Source organism: Oryctolagus cuniculus, chromosome 1, assembly GCF_051225735.1.
Source record: "Oryctolagus cuniculus isolate XC-2025 breed Fujian yellow rabbit chromosome 1, ASM5122573v1, whole genome shotgun sequence".
NCBI classification, from domain to species: Eukaryota; Metazoa; Chordata; class Mammalia; order Lagomorpha; family Leporidae; genus Oryctolagus; species Oryctolagus cuniculus.
Genome location: NC_142867.1, coordinates 205,480,635 through 205,503,282, shown reverse-complemented (window position 1 = coordinate 205,503,282; position 22,648 = coordinate 205,480,635). Strand labels below are relative to the sequence as shown.

General features: G+C 40.7%; 1 protein-coding gene across 5 annotated transcripts in view; it reads left to right on the top strand.

Moving 5' to 3' along the window:
• Positions 1 to 12,889, top strand: part of ALDOB (aldolase, fructose-bisphosphate B) — an 88,089-nt gene extending 75,200 nt beyond the window's left edge. For all 5 annotated transcript variants that reach the window (XM_089336155.1, XM_070077580.2, XM_070077524.2 and 2 more), the window contains 8 exon segments: positions 3,935 to 4,056; positions 4,812 to 5,023; positions 5,791 to 5,845; positions 6,588 to 6,748; positions 7,635 to 7,718; positions 9,025 to 9,199; positions 9,611 to 9,810; positions 12,367 to 12,889. In XM_089336155.1, the coding sequence (XP_089192281.1) occupies positions 3,935 to 4,056; positions 4,812 to 5,023; positions 5,791 to 5,845; positions 6,588 to 6,748; positions 7,635 to 7,718; positions 9,025 to 9,199; positions 9,611 to 9,810; positions 12,367 to 12,462 (1,105 nt within the window). In that variant the 3' untranslated portion in view covers positions 12,463 to 12,889.
• The last annotated feature ends 9,759 nt before the right edge of the window (positions 12,890 to 22,648 follow it).

Sequence of the window (22,648 nt, the reverse complement as noted above, 5' to 3'; positions counted from 1 at the left end):
TTCTTTCTGGGGTACTCTACATGTACTCAAAAGCACAAGGAGTCAGACTTCCCTGTGTCTTCCCTAAATCATTTCAATGCACTTGTCACTGTTGCATGCATCCATAGAAGCAGTGCATTGCTGCATAAAGTGCATGGCAATCACAGGCTACCAATGAATACACCCTGTCCTACTGTTCTTGAAAATCCATCTGCCTTGTGTATGGCGAAACAAATGGACCCACTGCTGCCTTCTATTTCTCCAGAGCTTAAATATCCACATTTTATAAATTACTGGATATTTTTTCGCCTCTTCAAGGAAGGCAGAAAGAACCATATTGCGTTCCAAATGTTATTTTGCTGAAGAAGTAGAAATACGATTCTAAATCAGTCAGATGTGACTTGCAATCCTAGAACATAACAACTTAGAAGAAACATAAGACATAGTCTCCTGGAAGCTCAATTTCCTCATCCCTAAAGTGGTTGAGTTGGCACATATCCACCTGAGGACCCCTTGTGGCTCTGTTTTCTATTGTTAACTTCTAGATTTGCATGCATATGTTTATTCATTAAGAAATCAAACATTACAATAATGTATAAAATGAAATGTGAGTTTCTCACCTGTATCCCATTCTCCAGAAGTAACCAAGAACAGCTACCCTTTGCTTATAGAGAGCCATAAGCAGTACGTATGTACACTACTTTTTTAATTTTAAAAAAGTGGATATTAAATATTGCATATTTCTCTGTAATTTTCTTTTTTCTCTCGCTCAAAAATATAATGTGAACAACTACCCATCATACTTTTAAAAAAATAGTTGATTCAAGCCTTCAGTGAGTGGAGTGTTAGGGCAAAGCAATCATTCTTTATCATTACCCATTCGAAGCTCTTGTATCCCAGCAGTGAACGTTGGCCTGTGACCATGTTTTATGATTAACAGAAGGACAACATTTGTGCTGATGTAGTACAGACCTTTAGTCCCTCTGTAGAAGTTTAACTTCCTGTAAACACCATTAGTTTGATTTGACTTTTCTGTTATTCTGATTAAGTCAGCACACCCAGACTTAAGAAAATAACTTGGTAGTGAGTAGAAACATGGAGATCCCTTATGTGATTATTTTTATTTAATTAAAAAAGACAGAAACAATAATATCTTGCATTTTCTTAATATCTTATAAAGTATCTTCATGGTTATCATGCTGTTCAACAAATAAATTTTGAGTAGTTACAAGGAGCACAGTGCTCACAGAGTGCATTTGAGTCACATTGGCCACAAGAAAACCAGAGTAGATAGCAAGGAACTTCAAAAAGTTTGTGGGAAAGTGTAATTAAAAGATCAGCTTATTTGGGTACAAAAAATTTGAAATCCTGCATAATTTTTTATGATATTCATTTTCCTTGGCTTTTTGAAAACTCCTTTTATGTATTCATTTCAAAATCTTTTGCTTCAGCAAACATCTTTTAATTCTGTATTCTATGAAACATTTCAAAATACCTTCATATTATCACCATTTAATTAATAGTAAGCCTAGGGCTCAAAGAAGTTAGTAGACTTGCTCAAGGTTCTAGCTCAGGGTTCTGGGGCCCAGGTCTGTCTGATCTACAGGCAGCAAGTATCTTTGTTAATATTTCAGGTGTCTGTGAATTGGTAATGTCAGCAGTGCAGTGATGCAAAATCCAGAGTACTCTGGGGGGTGTCTTTAGGGACACTAGATATCATCCAAAAGTGATTTCCTTCAACAAGCTTACTGCCCCTTTGAATGGAGAGGAGTACTACCCCTTAACCCAACTTTGGGTTTTGCCCAAATTGTCCTTGGGCAAATAATGTAAACTCTCTAGTATTCTTTCCTAATCTGTTAAATGGGAGGGGAATGGCACTCAAATGCCTCCTGGTATTATTGTAGGAGGAAAAAAATGTTGTGGTACATGTAAAGCAATTAGCAGAGTGCTTGGCATTAAGTGATTGTTTGTTGTTATTATTAGACTATTTTTTCTATTTGTTTCATTAGAGAAAGATGTTTATCTTCTAGTAATTGTCGACTGTTGGATGCAAATGTATAATCTGAGGCAGAAAATTTGCATCTTAGTCTAAAGGTCACCACCCCCAAGATAGCTTTTGTTAGTGTGAAGATCTAGAGGCCAGGTCCAAAGCTAAAATTCCCTGACTACAATTGTTAAGGGCTAATATATAAACAGGGCACACACAATGTGCCACTGGCTGGGAAGTGATGGGACCTTGGAAAACCATCTTCTCTAGAAATTGTCGTTCATTAGTTTGTCCTAGTAGCCCAATAGGGTTCCATTCTTCTGAAGTTAAGACAAGAACCTCTGTTGAAGTGGAGAATGGCAATGAGGTCATTAGTTACACTTTCTCATGAATTAGTTCAGTAGCCATTCATTCTTTATATTAAGGGACAGGGGACTGAGTCCTGCCCGGAAGGGATGCATAAAATACTAAAAAAAAAAAAAAAAAAAAAGAATTTTTCTTGAGAGAATAGACTGGGGAATTCTGCCTCAACCCAGATTGTACTTTGGGCAAGTCAGTTAATTTCTCTAATTCTTGGTTGACTCATTAGTTAATGAAGATCATATTTGGCAAGTGTGCCTCATTGCTGAGTGCATCAAATGAGAGTTGAGGTATCCCTGGGCTTCCAGAAATTCATCCTTAGGCATGAGGCATCCATCCTGTGTGAAGTATGTTGGGAAAAGGAGCCTACATAGGAAGCTGCTTAAGATAATCTATGCTACCTTTTTTTCTTTGATAGCCCAATCTATATAAAAGCATCTCCAACACCAAAGTGAGAGCCCTGTGAGCCTACATTTTCAAGACTTATCCAAAGTTGCAGCCTATCAGCAATGATCCCCTCAAAGCACCACTGCTGTGGAGGTCTTGGGGCCAGTCTCTCCTTGCTAAAACATCAAAATTAAGAAGTACTAGAGCTGGGATTGTCATATGATTTCAGCATCCTCTGAGATCACAAGAATCCCCAGTCCAGAGGCACTTAAGAAAAATCCTCCCTGGTCTTCTCCGAGTGGTCTTATAGATGACTACATATTAAAAAGGAGATGAAATTTCACACTCAATCTTTTTTTAAAGATTTATTTATTTGAAAGGCAGAGTTACAGAGAGGAGGGGGCAGAAGCAGAGAGAGAGAGAGAGAGAGAGAGAGAGATCTTGCCGTCCGCTGGTTTACTCCCCAAGTGGCCACAATGGCTGGGGATGTGCAAGGCTGAAGCCAGGAGCCAGGAGCTTCTTCAGGGTCTCTCATGTGATTGCAGAGGCCCAAGCACCTGGGTCATCTTCTACTGCTTTCCCAAACACATTAGCAGGGAGCTGGATTGGAAGTGGAGCAGTTGGGTCTTGAATCAGCACCCATATGAGATGCCACATAGAAGGAAGTGGCTTTACCTGCTAAGCCACAACACTGGCCCGTACTCCACCCTCTATGCCCTGAAGTCAAAGGGAGATAATTTCAAGCTAAGTATAGATTTCTCCTCTCAAGCTTGTTGCCTGAAGAATAATCTTCTGGGACTAGAGGATAACATCAATGTTGAGAGTAACTGCAAAAGTCCCAAGTTTCATTATCTTGCCCAGGGCACCCAATGGCTCCAGAATTGACAGACTAGAGATAGTGCATTACTGCAGTTCCCTCTATTTGTCAGGTTTCAATGAGTCACTAATCCATTGGTTCCATCTCAGGATCAGTTATCCCAAAGTTCTCTGGGAAAGGATTCTATTTAGGATTACCGTGAACATTTGATATCTCATTCTGGCTAATTGTAACTACTTAAATGAGGGCAGAAAAAAGAAAGAAATCTTAATGATTTATTTGTGAAATGAGCTGAAAGTATTCAAGGAGCCTGCTTGATATGTCTGCCCATCCCAACTTTCTTGGTCATGAACCTATCTGAACCACCTATGGTTCTGTGCTTACTCTCCTGTGCTCTCTTCCAGACCTGTCACCATGGCCCACCGATTTCCAGCCCTCACCCCAGAACAGAAGAAGGAGCTCTCGGATATTGCCCAGCGCATTGTTGCCAATGGAAAGGGCATCCTGGCTGCAGATGAATCTGTAGGTGAGTGTGAAAAATAGTCACATTGTACAATAGCACACTCTTTCTTTCTTCACTTAACAAAAGCAGTTATATTATCCTGCCTCCCTGAATGGGAGTAGAAGACTGAGCAAGCCTAGGCCTTTCCAGTCCTGTAGTTCCAGGGGGCAGATTCCTGCCAACCAATGGAAGAGACCTTCCATTTTAAGGTTGCTTGCCAGAAGTCTTTTGGATGCAACCTATAGCAAAGCTAGGAACTCATTGAGCAGGGTGACGTCATATATGCCTCTGCTGCTCATAGGAAGTCAGTGTAAAGTCAGCCAAATTAGGAAGGGTGAGGAATATCTGCAATTAGAATAGTGCAGGATTTATGGCTAAGAAAATCCTGGGTGGCACAGGGAGAGCTATGGCAGGCTTCCCCAGTCTTTCATAAAATGACGCAAGCCAGAAAAGTCACAAGCATGCCCTTTTCCTCCTTCTACTATATGTATGATAAGTGAAAGTGAGGATCAGGGCCAGAGAACCCCATGGTGGTTTCTTCCTTGAGTAATGCATACCCAGCCCATATACCACCTAATCAGCATCCTTGACAGCAACTAAGGCCTTCCTTCTTCTCCCTGAGAGACAAAAAATGAGGCAGGAATTAGGAAGATTTGAATTAAAAAAAAAAAAAAGAGCTTTGTTTTCCATCCTGATGAGGATTGCTGAGATGGTGTAATGAAGGGTGATAGGGAATCCCTGGCTTACTCCTGATGCTGTTTTTGGCCCATCCACCTTAGGAACAATGGGAAACCGCCTGCAGAGGATCAAGGTGGAAAACACTGAGGAGAACCGCCGACAGTTCCGAGAAATCCTCTTCACTGTGGACAATTCCATCAATCAGAGCATTGGGGGTGTGATCCTTTTCCATGAGACCCTCTACCAAAAGGACAGCCAAGGGAAGCTGTTCAGAAACATCCTCAAGGAAAAGGGCATTGTTGTGGGAATCAAGGTGAACACTTCATCAGCACCTCACCTGTGCCTCGGCTTGGGCCAACTCCAAGTGCACTGGCTAGGGCAGGGACAACACTCTGGACATTTTCATCATCTAATTTCTCACTCTTCCACCTTCATCTTCCCACTGAGAACCACATCCTCTTCTAGACTTTTCTTCCAATGACTTCTACTTCAACTAATGTTTCCCTAAGGCTCTTCGTCTCTCTTCATCTTAAATTTCCTCATTGCTTAAAATAAGATGAAATGAATTTTTTAAAAGTTTCTATCATACAATAATTGTTGATAATAGTCACTATTATTATTAAAGCACTTACTTTTTTAAGTTGTCTTCCAAGACTGCTCAAGAGTGAAAATCAATATCCTTCTCAAAATCTCTAGGAGTAGTTAGTGGGAGTGGCATAACTTGCCACACATCAGAGCAAAGTTAGATCTAATTTGAATGCAGTCCATCACTGGGGCTCATGACCTTGCTCTGCTGTAGAGTCTTCATCCTTATTCTCTTCGCAACTGTGCTAACACAATGCTGATATGTACAAGAGCCCAGTACATGTCAGGATTGACACTCTCTCTCACACTGTTCCTTCCCGCTAACTTCCTTTCTGCTATGGACTGAACTGTGACCTCTCAACAATTAGTACATCTCTCTAGTTCAACTTCTTGGTTTGTGAAAGATGAGAATTCTTAGCAAGCATCAGGAAATCTGCTTGTGTTGTACTGGCATCTGACACTTGCTAATTACTTGTTAATTATTTGTATCCACAGTTAGACCAAGGAGGTGCTCCTCTTGCAGGAACAAACAAAGAAACCACCATTCAAGGTAAGGATATTTCCCTCTGATATGAATCATGCCAAAGATGTGAGAGTTCTTTATAAAGTTCAGGGAAAACAGTTAAAAATTTTGCTTATATTTTGGCCCAAAAAAGTTTGAAAGTCATGAAGTTTTTTCATAATAACATTTCCCATGAACTTTTTGAAGATCCCTCATATTAGACATAGAGTGCTTACCATAATACCTTGCACAGAGAAGATACTCTGTGCCTGAAACTATCAATTTTAGAGAAAAACCCAGCTATAGTAGACAGGAAAGGATCTACACTTTAGGATCAGAGACCTTGGTTTGAATCCTAGTTCCATCATATGCAACTTAAACAATTTTGCAAGGTATGTCACTGACTAAGCAGACAGGTACTGACCACAGCTTTGGGTTAGAAACAGAATTTGAATCTAGCTTTGTCACTCTTCAGCTGTTCAAATTTGGTAAAATCAAATAAACACTTCAGAGCCTCAGGTTTCACATCTATAAAATGAGTATCATTTTAACCATCAGCTCCTCCTGTTTTACTTAAGGAGTACTCACAATGTACATCAAAACCATGTTTTTTAAATCTAGGTCTTTTGGCCAGCATTGTGATTAGTGCTTATTTGCTTGGGCATTTTTCAGTTCTCAAGGTTTGTGCAATGAAAGCTAGGACAAGGTGGAACTTCAGTTTATCAGAGACCTCATTGTAAAGTCAGGTGCAGTGGTACAAAGAAGCCTTTCTCTCTTTTGTGATTTGCAGGGCTTGATGGGCTCTCGGAGCGCTGTGCTCAGTACAAGAAAGATGGTGTTGACTTTGGGAAGTGGCGTGCTGTCCTGAGGATTGCTGACCAGTGTCCATCCAGTCTTGCTATCCAGGAAAATGCCAACACCCTGGCCCGCTACGCCAGCATCTGTCAGCAGGTGCTTTGCCTTCCCTTTGGGCTAAAAACCAGTAGACTAGATTTTTCTTCAAAGCCAATTTTTATATGAGTGTTCCTCTCCCCCTCACCAGTATATGCTGGTGGCATTTTTGACGACTTTTGCTGTATTCAAGTATGGTAAGGAAGATTTGTTTGGTCCCACAAAGCCAGTAGGGATCTCCCATTAAGAAGTAAATTCAAAGATCACTGCAATTAGCTGCTGCCCTCTGACAAAGCTTTATAAGCCAAGTCTTAAAAACGACAAGGCTGATGAGGCCAGGCACTTGCTTGTCTATACTACATAGCCTCTATGACCCTCTTAGGCTGTTAGCTAGAGGGTGATATCTCTGATCTTGTCCCAATTCACATACTTTCTTGGAAGATGATGACTTGATGCCAAAGTTTCACATCTGCAAATGTTGAAATGTGATTTGCTTTGGTGGGTACAATGCTGGGGTGACTGAAATTGTAGGCATCTGGAAATTCCCAGTTAAAACTATAAACACTGCTTGAATTCCTTAATTAACTTATACTACAGGCATCTTTCTTAGTGACTTAAGCTTGAGTGCCCTAAAAGGATAGCAGCTAGATTCTGGGGTGGCTACAGTTGTCTCTAGAAGAGGGTTTCTATTTAGTCTTTTACTGCATTCCGATAAAAACATTTAAAAAAAAAATAACACTGTTATCTTCTGGCTAAACCACAGACGTTCACTAGAGATGCCATCAATTTCTTTTCAACAGCTCTAAATCATTTACATACTCTTTCTCCATGAGGGTTTCACTTTAATATCAATCACAACTGTTGAATCTCATCTTCGGAAAGGATTACCGCTTTGGAAAGGATACAGCTTCACTCTTACTCCTCCCTCCCCCCTTTTTCTCTTTAGAATGGGTTGGTACCTATTGTTGAACCGGAGGTAATTCCTGATGGAGACCATGATCTGGAACACTGCCAGTATGTCACTGAGAAGGTAAGTTAAATTTAAAAGTTCCAATTCTATTTGGAAAAAAACAAATCTTGTTTTGTTGTAACAGCTGTTACTTAACATATAACAGCTATTATATTTCAAATAGCCTTTAGTTTAGAATCATAAGGTAGCACTGAGAAGCCAAAGGGTGCTTATAAATCTTTCACTTATTTTGGCACCTGGTATGCTCCTTATGGAAGAAGCACGAGAGTTTCAGCACCAAGACTTGGCTTGGAGAATTTGCTTTTCTACCTGTGATACCTGGAACAAGTCATGTTATCTTTTGGACCTCAGTTCCATTAGGTTTACAATATATAATATTAAAATAGTGCATGAGGCTCACATAAGAAAATTTAATTAGAAAATACTTTATTCACACACATAAGAAAATTTAATTAGAAAATACTTTATTCACATTTGACTTTTTAAATTAGCCACAGTATTTCTGAAAGAGGGTGATTCTCCTCAAACAATATGAGAAACCAAGAAATTCATAAGTCTCCTGACCTCAGTTTTTCTGCTTGCAAAATTATGTGGACTTAAATGAGATTTGAAAGCACATCTGTCTCTAAAATGTATGTTTTTATTTTTATTTATTTTTTTATTTGAAAGTCAGAGTTACACAGAGAGAGAAGGACAGGCAGAAAGAGAGAGAGAGAAAGAGAGAGAGGTCTTCCATCTGCTGGTTCACTCCCTAATTGGCCATCACGGCAGGAGCTGTGCAGTCTGAAGCCAGGAGCTTCCACCAGGTCTCCCACTTGGGTGCAGGGGCCCAAGGACTTGGGCCATCTTCTACTGCTTTCCCAGACCATAGCAGAGAGCTGGATTGGAAGTAGAGCAACCAGGACTTGAACTGGCACCCATATGGGATGCCAGCACTGCAGGTGGCAGGTTTACCCACTATGCCACGGCACCGGCCCCAAATGTATGTTTGTATGATCACACAGTTCCTATGGGGATGGAGGGTGGAGGCCAGTTTTGGTTTCGTCAACTAGCTAAATACATGCATGCTTAACAGGAGATGACTACGACCAAGAGTTTGATGGGAAGAAATAGAGAGCAGAGCTATGTCCCTACTTCATGCAATAGAGTGGCTAGATTAATGGTGTTAAAGATAGGCAGCTTGGTTGTGCTCAGTGGTTTGCAACACATTGATTGCCCTTATGAGGTCTTGAGGCTGGTCCAGGAGCTTTGGCCTAGCCACTTATGGAAATTCCTTCCTCTTGTATTTCTGTAGTTTAGAAATATTTTCAAGGTCAGTTGACTCTAAGACTCTGAGATTCACCTGATTGAACTTCCTGTCCTTCAGGTTCTGGCTGCTGTCTACAAGGCCCTGAATGACCATCATGTTTACCTGGAGGGCACCTTGCTGAAGCCCAACATGGTGACTGCTGGACATGCCTGCACCAAGAAGTATACTCCAGAGCAAGTGGCTATGGCCACTGTCACAGCTCTCCATCGCACCGTCCCTGCAGCTGTTCCCGGTAGGGCCTTCTTTCTTCTCTAACTCTAGGTCTTAGCTCTATTTCTTTGAAAGAATGATACAGCAATTGCGTTTGTCCAAGAGTCAGCTTCTATCTAAGAAACAGAGCTTACATCTCACAGGCAGCCAGCACGTCCCCTCCCACTCCACAAGGCCAAGTATTCTAAGTCTGTCTCAATGCACACAAAACATTTATTTTGTCAACACTCCACAGCCTTCTTTACTTATTAATGTCCTCCTTTCCTTAACCCAACTGGCCTCACCAAAGCAAACTGATTTCTCCACTCCAGTCCCCTGCAAATCAAGCAAAGAAAAGATTGAGACGTTACATTTCTTTTAGGCTCATTGTTTGCTTTCTCAAGCAGGGGACGAAAGCTGGAACTGATACAGTGGAATGCTTTTCTCTTTCCAGGCATCTGCTTTTTGTCTGGTGGCATGAGTGAAGAGGATGCTACTCTCAATCTCAATGCTATCAACCTTTGTCCTCTTCCAAAGCCCTGGAAACTCAGTTTCTCTTATGGACGGGCCCTACAGGCCAGTGCACTTGCTGCCTGGGGTGGCAAGGCTGAAAACAAGAAGGCAACCCAGGAGGCCTTTATGAAGCGGGCTGTGGTAAGATCCTACTACCGCATATCCTCTTGATCAAGTTGATACTTGGGGCGTGGCTTTCTTGCATTTTCTTTGGACCCTAAGGTCTGAATGGGTATTTGAAAATGTAGCATGAAAGCTCAGTAGGAAGCTTGGAGCCAGAGAAAGTTTTGATTTATCCACACTGGTGGTATAGTCAATGAAACTAGATGGAAGGACAATTTCAACAGAGACTTCAGAGGGAAGAGGGACAAGGACTAATAAGCCTTGGACATCGTTAATTTTGGGGAGATCATGAAAATCCGCCAAGAAGAGCAGCAGTTATATAATAGTATGAACCAAGCATTCTGGGAACAAATAGAAACAGGTTTCCAGGGGCTAGCGATAACAGACTACAGAGAGATTCAAAACCAAGTCCAAGAAGACACACTGGGATTGGCTCTTGGGAGTATATGAATGAGTCTCATCAGAATGGTTTCAATAGAGAGAAAATAAAAGTGCCTATTCAAGAAGTTTCTTAGGAAAAGATTCAGAAAGATTACCAGGAGAAATGAAGACAAGAAGAGGTTTTTTCAAGTTATAATCATTAGCTTTTTAATACTCTCTACAAAGCTAGGTGAACAAATCAGAGCCAGTGTCTTCAGGGAGTGTGAAGTTTAGCCAACCAGGACAGAGCTTGTCATGTTTCAAAATAAGGCAAAAGATCCAGAGGAGAGAGTCAAGATGTAGAGGAGGAATTATCATATACAGGATTGCATGGGACTAAATATTAAATATGGGTGGCATAGTTGGTCTTTGAAGGAGACAAAAGGAGGGAAGAGAGAAAAGAAGAAAGAGAATGGGTTTGGAGGTAGCTCTGTAGTGGTGAAGACATGTAGCAGTTGGTCACTGATTATACTGTACAGTATCTGCTTAGGGTAATCAAGACATGTCTGAATCCTGACAGCAGGGAAGGTTAGATGAGCTGTTGAAGAAATCTACTAGGAAACTTACCATATGTTTTGCTGAGACATTTTAGTAGAGTGTCAAGGAAGGTGTAACTGCAGTGAGAGTGAGTTTGTAGTACACCCAGCTGAGTTTCTGAATTTTCCTAACCGTTCTCTAAAGCACACAGGAAGAGTCAGATAAACCTGAATGGGAACTAGCAGGGTGGAAGAATAGTGGATTAATAAGACAGGCGAGCGCCAACTTTTCATGATAGCTTCCTGATCATAAAGGAGGCTGGACCAGGAGTTGGGTGTCATCAGAGGTCTGGTGATGAGGCTCCAATGGAAAGGAGGGCCTCAGGGAAATCTTTCTCAGGGGCCCTAGAGAGGGTGAGATTTTAGAGGTGGTGCTTTACCTGGATAATGAAAAGCTCTATTTCTTTGAAAGAATGATACAGCAGTTGCATTTGTCCAAGAGTCAGCTTCTATCTGAGAAACAGAGCTTACATCTCACAGGCAGCCAGCACGTCCCCTCCCACTCCACAAGGCCAAGTATTCTAAGTCTGTCTCAATACACACAAAACATTTATTTTGTGTACTGTACTGTACTGCTGTGTGGCTGATGGAGTTGGGAGATGGAGCCTGTCTGCTAGAGGAATTAGGAAGTGCGGGTCAGAAGGGCCATCTCTGCAGAAGGAAAGCTGAGTTTGTTGTCTAGGACAGTGGTTCCCAAACCTGGGTGAGTCCATTTTAATGCACTGGTTAAAATGGGGGTTGCTGGGCCCAGCCACTGGGTTTCTAAGTCAGTACATCTGAGGTGAGGTCAGAGAATTTTCATTTCTAACAATTTGTTAAGTGATGCTGACGGCCTGTGAAACACACTTTGAGAAGCACTGATCTAAGATGTAGAAATAAGTCCTGGGGAGTACAGACAGTAGCAGCTGTGGCTGGTAGAAGAGGAAGTGGTATCAGAGTGGCATTTGAATACAGTCAGGCACCACATGACCCTGATGGCATTTCAGTCAGCTGTGGACTGCATGTGTGATGGTGGCCCTGTAAGATTACATCACCTAGTAACATTGTCACCATCTCAGTTTGTATAGTTTCCCTATTATGTTTGCACGATGATATAGTCAGATCAAGATGTGGTTCTCAGAACATGTCTCCATCATTGGGCGATTCATGATTGTATGAATAATTGTGATTCATAATCCTGAATTTACCTTTAATTGAAATTTATGAAGGAAACAAGAATGATACTTTCATAAAATCTACATAACAATTACATATTCTTATGGACAGATATAGATAGAAAATGGAAAAAAATTAAACATGCTTTTTTTTTGCTTTAGTGTACAGTTTCTCCACTTTAACTTCTAGTACTGTTTTATTGTTGGTACTAAAAAGAGACTTCTCATTAACTGACACAATCTCAGTCTTGCCAAGGAAATTATCAGAAAACTAGGGTAAAACAAGATAACATATTATAAAAGGAAAATGATGGTATTAGCAGCAATATCAGCAATACCTGTGTGAGGAGACAAGCAGTCTAAATACATGAACGTGTATTGGTTTCATTTGAGAGGTGGAGAGGGCCAAGTATAGACTGTACTTACTCTAACTGTGTTTCCTCTTTTACACTTGGTCTTTCTAGGTCAACTGCCAGGCAGCCAAAGGACAGTATGTTCACACAGGCTCATCTGGGGCTGCTTCAACCCAGTCACTCTTCACGGCTTCCTATACCTACTAGGACCTGACTCCAACCAGCCTGGCCTCAGCTCTTCTAGGTGTCTTAGCAAGAGGGCTTTCATTTGGCCCTGGAATTAGACTAAATCAAGCAGGAACTTCTGGAAACACAACACATTTTAAATCTTAAACATGAGAGGAAAAAGTAAATCAGTTATTGGCATATATATATACAAATATTAAGAATCTGATGAAATTTCACACAATAGTTTTTTTACAACAGTTCCTGCTCTCCATGCTCCAGTGCATCCAGCCAAGAAAACAATAGGCTTTCAAACAAAATCAGCTTTCCAACCACAATGACAACTGCCTAGTGAAATCCCTGCAAAGCTCGGGGCGAGAGTGAGTTTTATGAAACAATTTTAGCAGGAGTAGGTTTTGATGGAGACAGCTGCAACTGAAAAAGAAATAAACTGTTCTATAAACCTTCAGCTGGTGTTGGGTTTCACTTTTCTGCTCTTACTGTTGAAATATATTTCATTATCTAGCACTCTACTAGATGCGACTAGCAGTAATTGTCAGGATCCTCAGCTTCGGCTACTCATTAGAATCTAATAGCAAAATTCAAAGCACCCAGATGCTCAGGACATACCCCAGCACAATTAGAGCAGAAAACTCTAGATGTGAGATCCTCTGTCATATTTCTCACGGCTCCCTTGGTGATTCTAATGTGTAGCTAAGCTTGCGAACTACCGATCTAAATTTCAAGTGTGGAATATTTGAAAATTAATACCATTGGTAATGTGAAGCCAGCTAAAATGTGGAATGATTTTGAGCAGTTTGTGACGTGTGAAATGAGAATGCATGTGACTTTGGTATTTGGAGACTTTCTCTTCAAATGCCCAGGTTTGATGACACAAGACAATGTTTTCCTCGACACATCTAAGCACGCTATCTGGTGTTCACATAATTACACTATATTGGCTTTCAATTTTTTAAATTTACTTTTAGATGAATCATTTAAGATAACCATACTTACAAAAGACAATTTGAGCCTAACTTTGGACAACATACTGATTTAACTGACAGAAGTTGAGAAATATAAAAAATAAAGGAATGAAGAAGTAGAGGAAAGCAAAAGGAGTTAGGAATGCTGTTTAAAATTGATGGGTTAAGATATAGTGCTTAAAATTTATTAAAGTAATAAGATAAATGGATATAAATCATTAAAAATATGTGTGGGGCCAGCATTGTAGTGCAGTGGGTTAAGCTGCTGCCTACAATGCTGACAACCTTGTAAGAGCTCTGGTTTGGGTCGCAGCTACTTCCACTTCTTTCTCGTCTTCCTCCTCCTCCTCCTCCTTCTCTCTGTCTCCCTCTCCCAACCCCTTCCCCTAGCCCTGACCATCATGCCATTTGGGGAGTGAATAAATGGATAGGCAATCTCTCTCCTTCTATCTGTAAATCTACATTTAAAATAAACCTTTTTAAAAATATATGAATGTAAATTAAAATATATTTATAATTAAAATATGGAAGATAAACTAAATTCGTTGTCTTTAATAGTACACAGATGATATTCCTTAGAATGGTTAAATTAAAAAAATAGAAGCAGAAGTATGTTATCTAGAGAATAAGACAGAATTGGTCCAAAGGAGAGCAGTCTTCTATCTTCTGGTTCACTCCCCAAATGGCTGCAGTGGCCAAGGCTAAACCAGACTGAAACCAGGAGCCAAGAGCTTCATCCGGGTCTCCCACGAGGATGCAGGGGCCCATGCACTTAGGCCATCTTCCTCTGCTTTCCCAGGCACATTAGCACGGAGTGGATCAGAAGTGTGAGCAGCTGGAACTTGACCCGGCACCTATATGGGATGCCAGCATTGCAGGCAGTGGCTTAACCCACTATGCCAGAGTGCCAGCCCCATAATAACTTTTCTAAAAGTAACTATATGCATATACACAATTCTGACTTATCTTAGAATCATTTCATTTAACCAGCGGATTTCACTTTACATATGATGAAACCAAGCCCAGAGCAGTTAAATCACTTGGCAAGGGTTACACATTTAGGGTAGAGCTGAGGGACTAGAATTCAGGTCTCTTTTTCATACAGTGGACACATAGCCAGGGAGATAGGTAGGGGCAGGGTTCTAGACAGTGTTCAATAACTGCCACCAACATTGAAGGTCTTCTAACCTTGTTATGCTCATCAAGTCAGTGAGCAGGTGTTTGAATTCTTACCATGTGCCAAGCCATCCTAAAGCTTAGGCAACACCTCATGTGACACTGATCTTCTGCGAGGAAATCTTTATATACAGCTTACTCAGTATCACTGAAACTATGCTGTAAGGACATCGCTGAGATTCTCATTTATTGGTAAGCATGAATTTAAAATCATCATTGAGTTATTTATGTTTTCTGGTGGACTGAATTACATTTCACTGGGGGGAAGAGGATTTGCATTTTCCTTAGTCACCATCTGATTTATTGCTCCTACTGAATGACTGCAGAAGTCATTGAAATATCAATCCGAGTGCTTTCCTCCACTCAGTATACTATGAAGTGTCACGAGGCACACACTTTAATTTCTATTAGCTGTGTGATCACTGGGTAAGTTATTATTAAAGACAAAGATCACTGGGCAAGTGCATTAATGGCTTTCTAGCTTTGGTAAGTTTGTCAGACTTATTGTTGTAGTTATTGAACATCTGCTAAAGGTATAACCTTGTACTAGACACATAGCATATTTAAGAGAAGGTTCCACTTTAAGGGAGTCATTGTAGCTGCATACCAGGTGATTAAGTTTAAATAGCTAGGCAGGAAACACACACACTATTGAATGAGGGTTGCTAAGTGAGGAGGGAGTCTGATCAGATGTCTGAGTGTAGAAAAGGAGATGACATTTAGGTTAGACATCACAGGATAACAAAAGCAAGGGAAACTCTTGGAAAAGAAACTGACAGGGGCTGGTGCTGTGGCGCAGTGGGTTAAGCCATAGCCTACAGTGCCCCCATCCCATATGGGCACTGATTCAAGTCTCAGCTGCTCCACTTCCAATCCACCGCCCTGCTAATGCACCTGGAAAAGCAAAGGAAGATGGCCCAAGTTTTTGGGCCCCCGCGCCCATATGGGAGGCCCATAAAAAGCTCCTGGCTCCTGGCTTTGCCTTGGCCCACCCCTAGTCATTGCGGCCATTTGGGAAGTGAACCAGCAGATGGAAGACCTCTTTCTCCCTGTTTCTCCTTCTCTCTGTAACTCTGCTTTCAAATAAATAAATCTTAAAAAAAAAAAAAAAAAAAAAAAGGAACTGACGATGCAAGAAAATACCTCAATCAGCCACTGGGAAAAGATGATACTTTGAGAGAATAAGTACCAAGAGCCAAGGCCACCCCCCCCCCCCGCCCCAAAAAAAAGACTAAAGGTTAGAAAGGGGGAAAAAAACACAAGAAGGTTGCTGTTCTGAAGAGGGAGAGGGAGAGAAGGGAATGAAAAGCAGGGAAATGAGAGAAGAGAGAGGGAGAAAGGGCAAAGAGGAGGCAGGGAGAAGCTAGGGTAATATGTAACTGGGGGGAGGAGAGCGAAGGACTTTTTTTTTTTTTTTTTTTTTTGGACAGGCAGAGTTAGACAGTGAGAGAGAGACAGAAAGGTCTTCCTTCCGTTGGTTCACCCCCCAAATGGCTGCAACAGCCGGCACGCTGCGTCCATCCAAAGCCAGGAGCTGGGTGCTTCCTCCTGGTCTCCCATGCAGGTGCAGGGCCCAAGCACTTGGGCCATCCTCCACTGCCCTCCCGGGCCATAGCAGAGAGCTGGACTGGAAGAGGAGCAACAGGGACAGAACCAGCGCCCCAACCGGGACTAGAACCTAGGGTACCGGTGCCGCAGGTGGAGGATTAGCCAAGTGAGCCGCGGCGCAGCCAAAGACTTTCTTTTTTAAAAACGTTTATTTTAGGCCGGTGCCATGGCCTAAATAAATAAATCTTTTAAAAAGGTTTATTTTATTTATTTGAAAGGCGGAGTTACAGAGAGAGAGAAAGAGAGAGAGAGATCAATCTTCCATGGCTGGTTCACTCCCCGAATGGCTGCAATGGCAAGGCTGAGCCAAGCTAAAGCCAGGAGCCAGGAGCTTCTTCCAGGTCTCCCATGTGGGTGCAGGGGCCCAAGGACTTGGGCCATCTTCTGCTGCTTTCCCAGGCACATTAGCAGGGAGCTGGATCAGAAGTGGGCAGCTGGGACTGGAGTTGGTACCCATATGGGATGCCAGTGTCGCAGGCAGCAGCTTAGCCTGCTACACCACAGTGCCGGCCCCTGAAGGACTTTTTAAGAAAAGGGAGAACTATTAAGCAATCTAATGGTATGTCTTCCTGTGAGGAAGAGCTGAGTTTCATACGAGTCTGTCATGCTTTACAAAAATATGATACTGAGAGGATTTGAAACAATTTGTGATATGAATTAATTCAGCAGAAGCTAACGGTGTTGGTGAGAATATAAGAAACATGCTGGGGCCGGCGCTGAGGTGCACTAGGTTAATCCTCTGCCTGCGGCGCCAGCATCCCATATGGGCACCGGGTTCTAGTCCTAGTTGCTCCTCTTCCAATCCAGCTTTCTTCTGTGGCCTGGGAAGGCAGTAGAAGATGGCCCAAGTGCTTAGGCCCCTGCACTCGCATGGGAGACCAGGAAGAGGCACTTGGCTCCTGGCTTCGGATCAGCGCAGCTCTGGCCATTGCGGCCATTTGGGGAGTAAACCAACAGAAGGAAGACCTTTCTCTCTGTCTCTGTCTCTCTCACTGTCTGTAACTATGTCAAATAAATAAATAAAAATCTTTTAAAAAAAAACATGCAGAAATCTTGTATTGAGCTTTAGCCAAAGTATGAATGGTGCTCCAGTCCATCTGATTTAATCCCCCTGTGGTGAAAGGTGCCACCCAACAGGTGGATGTCACACAGAGCAACAGAGGAGGAAACTGAGGTCCAGTGTGCCTGGGAAATTCTCCAAGGTCTGACAACCAGTCAGTGACTTACGCCAGTGTGATCTGCAAAGTCCTCCCGGTTAAAAGCGCAGGTGCTAGAAGTAGACAGCCTGCATTCAAGTACCCTGCCACTGTCAGCCTTGTAGTCCTAGGAACATTACACAAGCTTTCTGTGGTTCAGTTTCTTTATTTCCAAAATAAAGTATATTATCACATACTGTTGAGAGACTAAATGTCTCATAAATCCCAGGTACAGGTTCACCATCCCTTATCCACAATTCTGAAATCCCAAAATCTCTGAAAACCAAATGTTTCCCAAGTTGGCAGAGAATTATTTGGTGGCAAAATCCAACTCAGGTCTATCATCTTCATTCCACTTGATGGGATACAGAGATATTAATGTGTTTGATTGTAGGTGCTGCATGGACCCTATGGAAGAAGTTATGCGTATATAATATAAGCACTATGTTTATTCTCTGAAATCTGAAAAATTCTGATTTTCAAAACATACATGATCTCCTAGCTTTCAGATGAAGAATTTTGAACGTGTCCTTAGAAACGTATCTTCCACTGTAAGAGAAAAATTGTGCTTGATAGTCTAGAGGGTACATACCTGTTCCCTCAGAGACAGATGTAGTGCAAAGCTCAGCACAATCAGAAACACACTGCTCTTTTTACATTGTGAAAATGAACATGGTTTTCCTGGGTGTCACACGGTCTGTCCTTAACTTCTTAAAAAGCCTAAGTACTCAGTCCTGGGCATCAGTGTACGTGAAATATACAGAAACCAGTTGACAAGTATTCATCCAGTACCTACTGTAGGAAATAAGACCAATGCTGTAAAGCTATGACATACACTGTTCTTGTATGCCTACCACTGAACTGAGGATGACAAGCATAGAGTTTGGAAAAAAGCACAGCATACACAATAATGTGCTAAATTATCATAGCATAGAGGTTAAGTGCTGAGAATAGAAAGAAAGCAAAGCTTTACAAAAGAGGCGGGATGAGTTGAAATGTATTCCTAGTTAAATCATCTTGTTATATGTTTCTTCCTAGTTATATTATCTATAGCCTCTGAGCCTCAGTTTTGACATCCATGAAACAGGAGCGTTGTGAGGGTTAGCAATATTTTATGTACAGTACCCCATAATGTGTCACAAATAAATAATATCTTTGTCAGCTGGTTCTTGAAGCATGATCAAGACACTCGAGTGGAAATGAACAAGGATTATCTATGTCCTTACTAGAAAATAGACTGGGGTTAATTGTTGGACTCAGCCTACAATGATGGCACTGTGGGTATTATGAGGCTGGGCAAGGATATTTTGGAAAGCCTTACCTTGAAGTGATGAGAAATAGGGAATTAAGAATGATTTTAAAGAAAGAAATAACGTAAGAGCATAGTTTAACATTAGTTTAGAATGTAGAGCAGCAGGAGAAACTGGGAGCCAGCACGTTTCTATAAGCAATCCAATTTAGGGTCTAGCCTTTTGCTGGTGGGCCAGGTGAGTGTGCATGGCATCTTTAGGCTGGGGAAAACACTCTTAAAAATCTCTTCTTCACTGCAACTTGATAGGCTAGCACTTAAGACAGATTCTTCTTCATCTGGGTTCTCAGAAAGAAATTCAGACATATATGCCTCAGGCCTTTGAGTGACACATGCAAAGTAGAGCATCTTCTAAAAATAGGATAATTCTGGCAGTTCAGGACAGCCAGCACCAGGTAGGGGCCTGAGGTCTCAAGTGTCAGAGAATTCTACTCTGCCTTCTAAAGATATTCAAGGTCAAAACATCTTTCTGTAGCCACTTCCAGCTTTAGCTTGTCCTGCCCTGGTATTATCTTGGTCAGAGTATATTTCTTGGTCCCAGAAATGCAATGACTGTCATGTGATGTGGAAGTTTTCCTTAGCCACTGGACTGACATGAGAAACCTGTTCAAAGGAGCATGAATTCCAGAGAGAAAACAACACAGGCAGAGGCACACACCATGTTTTATTTTTGTAAAATGTATAATTAATTAAAACTCAGTGTTTTGGAAAGTTAGGTGATTTTTCCCTAGTCTTTGTGTAACACACGTGGCTTACTATTTATTCCCCTATTGTCCTTGAGGATAAAGGGCTCCTTGATGTAATTGTGAAAATTTCCACAGGATTAACACTTACATAGCACATGGCAGGTATTTCTAATGGAAGTTAATTGAACTTGCAGTACTTGTTCAGAAAAGAAAATATATCTGTCTTTTGTGCATCTTGGCTTAATACAGATGATCTTAATAAAAAGAAATTAATCAACCCACACCCACCATCTATGCAAGGCCAAAAACTTTTGAAGGAGAGTGGAGAAGGAATCTTGCAGGTACCAAACATCAATTAGGAATACTATTAACAATTGGCTGGAATATATGGACAAGATTTAAGTTGAAATTTATTCAGTAAGCAAATACTGTGATCAACTAGATATGCTGTGTATGCCTCTAGGTTTGCCAATAATACCCTCTTTTAGGAAGATAGATGAATGTGTCACTCATCAAAATTACAAAGAAATGGAGGATTACATTATAGAGGATTCCAATCTTTTTGCCATCATTCTTTTTATCTGCTCACTTAAAAATCTTATCTAGTAATAAGTTTCACCTTTTTCTTTCAGAATTGTTCAATTCAGAACAATTTAATTAATTTCATTAACTTCAGTCTTTTAAACAGTGCTCTAAATAGAACCTAAAACCTCAAATTTGTTTCCTTCTCTCCTGTTGCCCCTTCAACTTTTATTTTGAAAAGGCCCTATCACTACCCCAACGTGTCTTCCCCTGTGCATTCCTTGACTCTCAAAACAGGAAACTGATTATTCTTTATAGTAGTAAGTTATCTCAAGTGAATTCAATTTTTTTCCCTTTCCCTAACCAACCATTAATTTCTTCCCTTTACTCCCAACTTGAGGAACAGAAGGTCTTCATCCAATAACTTAATCATCTCCACCTGCTCTATTACTTTTGCTTAACTGACTCTTTTCAGAAGAGGGGGAAAAAAGTTTTTCTTTAATCTTAGTCTATAGCCCTCTTTCTAATTTCTTAAAAATTTTCAAATTTTTATCTGACAAATTTTAATATCCATGCCATATCATGTGATATGGCCTTTTTTTTTTTTTTATCTGCAGACAGGTAATTTGCTTTCATTTCTTAACTTTGATAAACCAGTAAAATTAAGTGGGTGAACAGAATAGCTAATAAAAGGTTGCCATTTAACTAAGACATTCAACAGATAATTCCCTCCAAATATTGCACATTCACAGCTTGAGTAATCTCACTCTTTATCAGGTATACTTTTCCCCATCTCATTGAGGGACCACTCACTCTCTGGCTCTTTCCTTCTCATCCAATTAACAATCAAATCTCAGTTTGTTTCTCAAATCCATCTTCTTCTAATTCCACATGGTTAGTTGAAGCACCATAATCTCACAACTGTACTATTCTAAGAGCCTCTTGAGGTTCCTAACATGTAAATGAGAAGCCTTTCAAACAGTATTTATACATGTGCAATTTTCTCAGGACAAGATCCATAGGTCTAGGTAATACTCAAATATTTTCCCTTCATCTCCACAATACTTCAAGTTAAAATGGAGGTACCACAGGCTATGTGTAGTAATTGGGAAGGTATACAAGGAGAATATGGGCAGTGGTGGGGGGAAATCAGTAACTTTTTAAAAAGATTTGATAAAGCAGAGTGACAGGGAGAAAGAAATCTTTCATTTGCTGATTCACTCCCCAGATGGCTACAACAACTAGGGTTGGGCCAGGCTAAAACCTGAATTCCACTCAGGTCTCCCATGGAGGTGGCAGGAGACTAAGTGGGCTGTCTTCCACTGCTTTCCCACGTGTGTTTGCAGGGAGATCGATCTTAAGCAGAGCAACTGAGACTCAAACCAGCTCTCTGATATGGGATGTTGGCATCTGAGGCATTGGCTTAATCTGATCACAATATTGATGCATCATGGTGATGGTGTTTTTTAAAGCAAGGAGCTGGTTACATACGTTTTGTTGTGAAAATTTATAGTTGTGCAATTCAAATGTGTCCTTTTATAAACACACATCATACTTTGAATGCAAAGAAAATATTGCCCAGAAATCCAGGCAAGAAGAGTCTCCCAACAGCTCTCTGTTCTGCTCTTATTTAAGGGCAGCCTTGCTCCTCTTTCCTCAGTCATGGAACAACCAGATTTTCACTCTGTAGCCTCCAGTTTTTCTCACAACTCTTTTCACTTTTGTCTTTCCTGATACTCAGCTTTTAGTTTCATCCTAACTAAAATAATGTCCTCTTGAAAGAGCTGGTTTTTTCCCTCTTTCTTTTCCTCTCTCAAGCTTTCTGCATTTTTGTATCATCTTCAGAAAGGAAAGTGAACACACAATTTGCTGTTAAAAAGGTAACTTTGGGGGGACTGTTTTTCTTTTATAAGCAATGAATTATATGTGTATATATACACACTTACATATCTCTCTCTATATATAGAGAGAGAGACAAGAATTGTCTACTGCTACAGAAGTTATCATCCAAGGATGTTAAACATAATGTACTTCTAGTATGAATATCTTGTATGATCATGGCCTCAAATTGAGCTTAAAAAATCACCAGGACTTCTGTTAAGCAAAACAACACATGAAACTAATGGAATTCCAGTGAACAGTTAAAAAAAAAAGTCTTAATGTGTGTAGCAAAAGAACACATTTTACATAGTTTCCTAAAACAGAGAACATATTTAAGAACCTCAATAGTTGAGACTATGGCCTGCAAACTACTGGCATAAGTAAGTCTGGAAAGATACAGGGAAAGATTTTATTCAGGAATCAGGTGTAGTCTTTTTTGCACTTTCATTGGATTACACTATTTTGAAATGTTGACTGTATAATAAGTGAGTACCTAATGTGAATAAGAAAATGCACAAAGGTAAGTATATTTCTATATACACACAAACACACCTGATATTCAGATGGGAAAATGAAAAGTTGGGAGGTGGCTTTTAGAATGGCTGAGATATAAGATAAAGGAGGGGTCATTAGCTTAAATTATTAGGAAGTTAGAATTACAAAGTTCTGGCTATTTGGAATTCTATACTCAGAAACTAAAATACTTGGACTAAATCTCAACTGAACCACCCAAAAAAAGTTTAAATAATTATAGGCAGAACAAATTAAATTCCTTCAAATTCTTGATTCTAACTTTAAAAACACAGCAATGTATTTGACAGGGTTGATTTTACATTAAGGTAACAAAGAACTCTCACACAAAGC